The 3,442-nt window shown below is 39.0% G+C and overlaps 1 protein-coding gene across 1 annotated transcript; it reads left to right on the plus strand.

Annotated features, from left to right (window-relative positions):
• On the plus strand, positions 1–2,425 carry LOC117339507. The gene is made up of 2 exons (XM_033901150.1): positions 1–90; positions 1,853–2,425. The coding sequence occupies exons 1-2, from the start codon at positions 61–63 to the stop codon at positions 2,129–2,131; spliced, it is 309 nt and encodes a 102-aa protein (XP_033757041.1). The 5' UTR covers positions 1–60; the 3' UTR covers positions 2,132–2,425.
• The last annotated feature ends 1,017 nt before the right edge of the window (positions 2,426–3,442 follow it).

Below are 3,442 nucleotides of genomic sequence, written 5' to 3' on the forward strand. Positions count from 1 at the left end.
AAAAGGATGACGTCATTACTACTGTCACCTTGACTTCAATTTCCGGTGTGGATCCGTGACATGAAATCTCAACGGAAGCAAAATGTTGAGGTAAGTCAGCTTTATAGTACTTCTGACAGGTATGACAGTTTATTACAATGTCAACGAGGGTGTTACTGAACTGTATAAAATAAGATTTTATAACCCGCATCACACATATGCAAGTTTTTCTTGTGACAAGAATCTCTGACTGATGTGACAGACATTGGGCATTGGTAAAAACATATTACGCTTTGACTATATATACTTAATTAAGTTTTATAAAATTCGGTCCGCTTAAGGCTGACTGACTGACGACCACACATACATATATATATGTACTTATCCCGCTTACCGTAGCTAGGATAGGATTAAACATCAAGATGGTGTATTATTCAAATTGATACTTATATACTTAAACATAGCCTTTTAGAGATAGAAATAAGAGATTCCAGCGCCCAGCATTGAGTGATCTTCATAGGATATATGTAGGAGTGATCTTTTATCTGTCTTTCCCGTATTTCCTATCTTACAACAATCTTATAACAAGGAAGACTTTCACATTAATTCTCAAAAAGATACGCAAGAACTCCATGAGAAATAGAAATATCTAACCTAATACCACGCATTAAAACCGGAAACGGATACTACAACGTATCAGATATAGACACAGAAACCGTCAAAATCCTAGACGGCTGTCTGTCGGTGATTACGTTTCCTGATCACATTAAAATTGAATATGCACAACTCGGTACCAAGGAGACCTAAATGTGAAGCTTGATACATGTCCTCCCAGTACTTCTCAAGAAATAGCTATAACAAATTAAACCTCAACTGCCAAAATCAAAGACCCGACCAGCGTCATATTTGAATGGGCACAGATGCCAAGTGTCAAATTCTAAGATGGCAGCACGGCAGAATCGACTCAATGCTGAATGGGTATAACAAGGGACCAACAAGGGCAAGATTGAAGATATGTTCCTCCAGTGTTAAAAGAAAAAAAATAGGGATAATGAAATTGAATTTTCAAAATCCACGATGGCCTTCTGTCGGCCATATTGTTTTCATGATCAGTCTTAAAATAAAATGCACACAACTAGGGACCAATGGAACTCTGGATAATATCCCTGAAATACAATTCAAGAAACAGTGATAAAGGTCTTCAATTGTCACAAGAGTGCCCAATGGTATCATTGCTCCCAACGTTGAATTCTTATGAAAAAATTACCTTTTCTCTTCTTTTCCCCTCTTTCCCTTCTTCCTCTGAATCAGTTGATAACACGGGGAACCTACATATCTACAAAGGTCTAAGAAGAATTTTCGGAGATAAACCGATAACAAACTTTTAATGCCAAAATCCAAGTTGGCCGCCTGTCAGCCATTTTGTTTAGCGATCAGTCTCAAAATTGAACATGCACATGTACAATGTATCTAAGGTACAAGGTTAATCTATTAAAAATCTTTAACAGCAAAAATAAAAAATGGCCGCCTATCGGCCATGTAATTTTCCACGTGTCATAAAATTGAATATGCACATCAAGGGAAGCCTATCAGCGAAATTTTAGAAAAAAAAAACAAACAAAAACATTCCTTCGTGTACTTCCCAAGGTATAGCGATAACATTGACGGACGACGGACGATTTGAATAGCCGACCAATCTAATTAAAATCAGATGTACATTTGCACTGTAGTGCTACTCTCCGTAGCGTAGTGCAAAGGTACATCTGATTTTAATTAGATTGGAAGCCGACCGACAGATGATCGTGGGCTAGATACACATTATAAATACGTGTACAATGTTTTTCATTTAAGCTATATATTATCTTTATTTTAGGACATAAAGAAAAGAATCAAACGAATATCTACACGTGGCTGTCGTTTACCGGAAACGGTAGATGTGGCCGTTTTAGCACAGGAGCTAAAAATACGACTCGCATCGCGTTCTCCTGTCGTGACGGAGTTACGTGGAACGCGTGCGTCATCGAGGGTCAATTACAAGGATATGTGGCCGTCCAATAGAGTCGTACCTATGTTACGGATAAATCGGGAACAGGATTTTACAGAAACCTCATGTGTGAAGGTACAGATGTGTAGATTACGTAAGCACAAATAGGTCCTACCTGTATCTGTTAATCCGGAACAATGACACGCCGGCCAAGCCAGAAATTAGGGGAACGTTTCCCATGAAATCTTGATAAGTCAGTAATGCATCATACGATTTTAAGCTGAAAACTAGCATCGTGCGTCATCTGTTCCAAATTCTTACTTCATAATATATTTAATAGCTTGTCCAAAATATCTGACCTCTATTTGTAAGATGAATTACCAATAATTGGTATGTTTGTTTACCACTTCTATAAAATGTATTGCACATCTTTAGTACTCCAATAAATAAGTAATGACAAAATGATGTTGTCAATTGCTTTAAAAACAAGGGCCCAATGGGCCCAATTCGCTTACCTGCTATCCAGTAAAAATTTTTTTTACATAAACATACGACGACTGATAGATACATGTATTTTGTGAGCCTCATATTGAAGGATTTGAATTTTGCCGGACACGTTTATTATTTTTCAACATAATCCTCTTCAGTATCTATACACTTTTGCCAGCGGTGTTTAAGGGCCTCAATGCTACTTTTACAGAACTCCCTTTTTAGCTGTTCAGCAAAAGTTCCGGCCTATCACAAGGAGACTTAACACGAACATGCCGCAGCCTCCCAAAACACACATACGCACTCACCACACGCATGCATGTCGCACGCACGGGATGCCGTCCTTAAATGACCTTAGCTGTTAATAGGACGTTAAACAAAATAAATCAAACCAAACCAAACTGTTCAGCAAGTCATCCGCTGCATGTATGACGTCATCATCGGACTGAAAGTGGGTGCCTGAAATAGCTATTTGCAGTTTTGGAAATAGTTGAAAGTCTGATGGAGCGAGATCAGGAGAATAAGGCGAATTCTCAATCAATTTAAGGCACAATCGTGAATGGCAGCCATGATAATGACAAACTTGTATACAGGAGCAATGTCCTGATGGAATAACACACATTTACATGTAGTCAGCTTTCCGCGGTACTTAAGTTTAATATTTTCTCGTAACGTGCCATGGTTGTGTCCCTTTTGGAGATAATCTATCAGCAGAATACCATCTGCATCCCGGAAAACCGAGGCCATAACCTTCACAACCTTCTTTGCCCCCCTTCCATTGTTTCGATTGTTGTTTGGCCTCTGGGGTAAAATAATGGACCCATGTCTCATCCATAGTGACAAATCTCTGAAGAAAGATGGCAGGATCTTCTTAAAAAAGGTTAGCACGCGATAATGCGCGCTCCTGATCAACTGTCTTGGTACCCAACGGGCCGAAAGCTTTCTCATTGTAAGGTCCTCGGTCAGAATGGAATGTACTCTTTCCTGTGA

Source organism: Pecten maximus, chromosome 12 (genome assembly GCF_902652985.1).
Source record: "Pecten maximus chromosome 12, xPecMax1.1, whole genome shotgun sequence".
NCBI lineage: Eukaryota > Metazoa > Mollusca > Bivalvia > Pectinida > Pectinidae > Pecten > Pecten maximus.

Coding starts and splice junctions, on each gene's coding strand:
- LOC117339507 (XM_033901150.1), top strand. CDS start 61: ATGAAATCTCAACGGAAGCAAAATGTTGAG. Junction 91..1,852: donor AACGGAAGCAAAATGTTGAG/GTAAGTCAGCTT, acceptor TCTTTATTTTAG/GACATAAAGAAAAGAATCAA.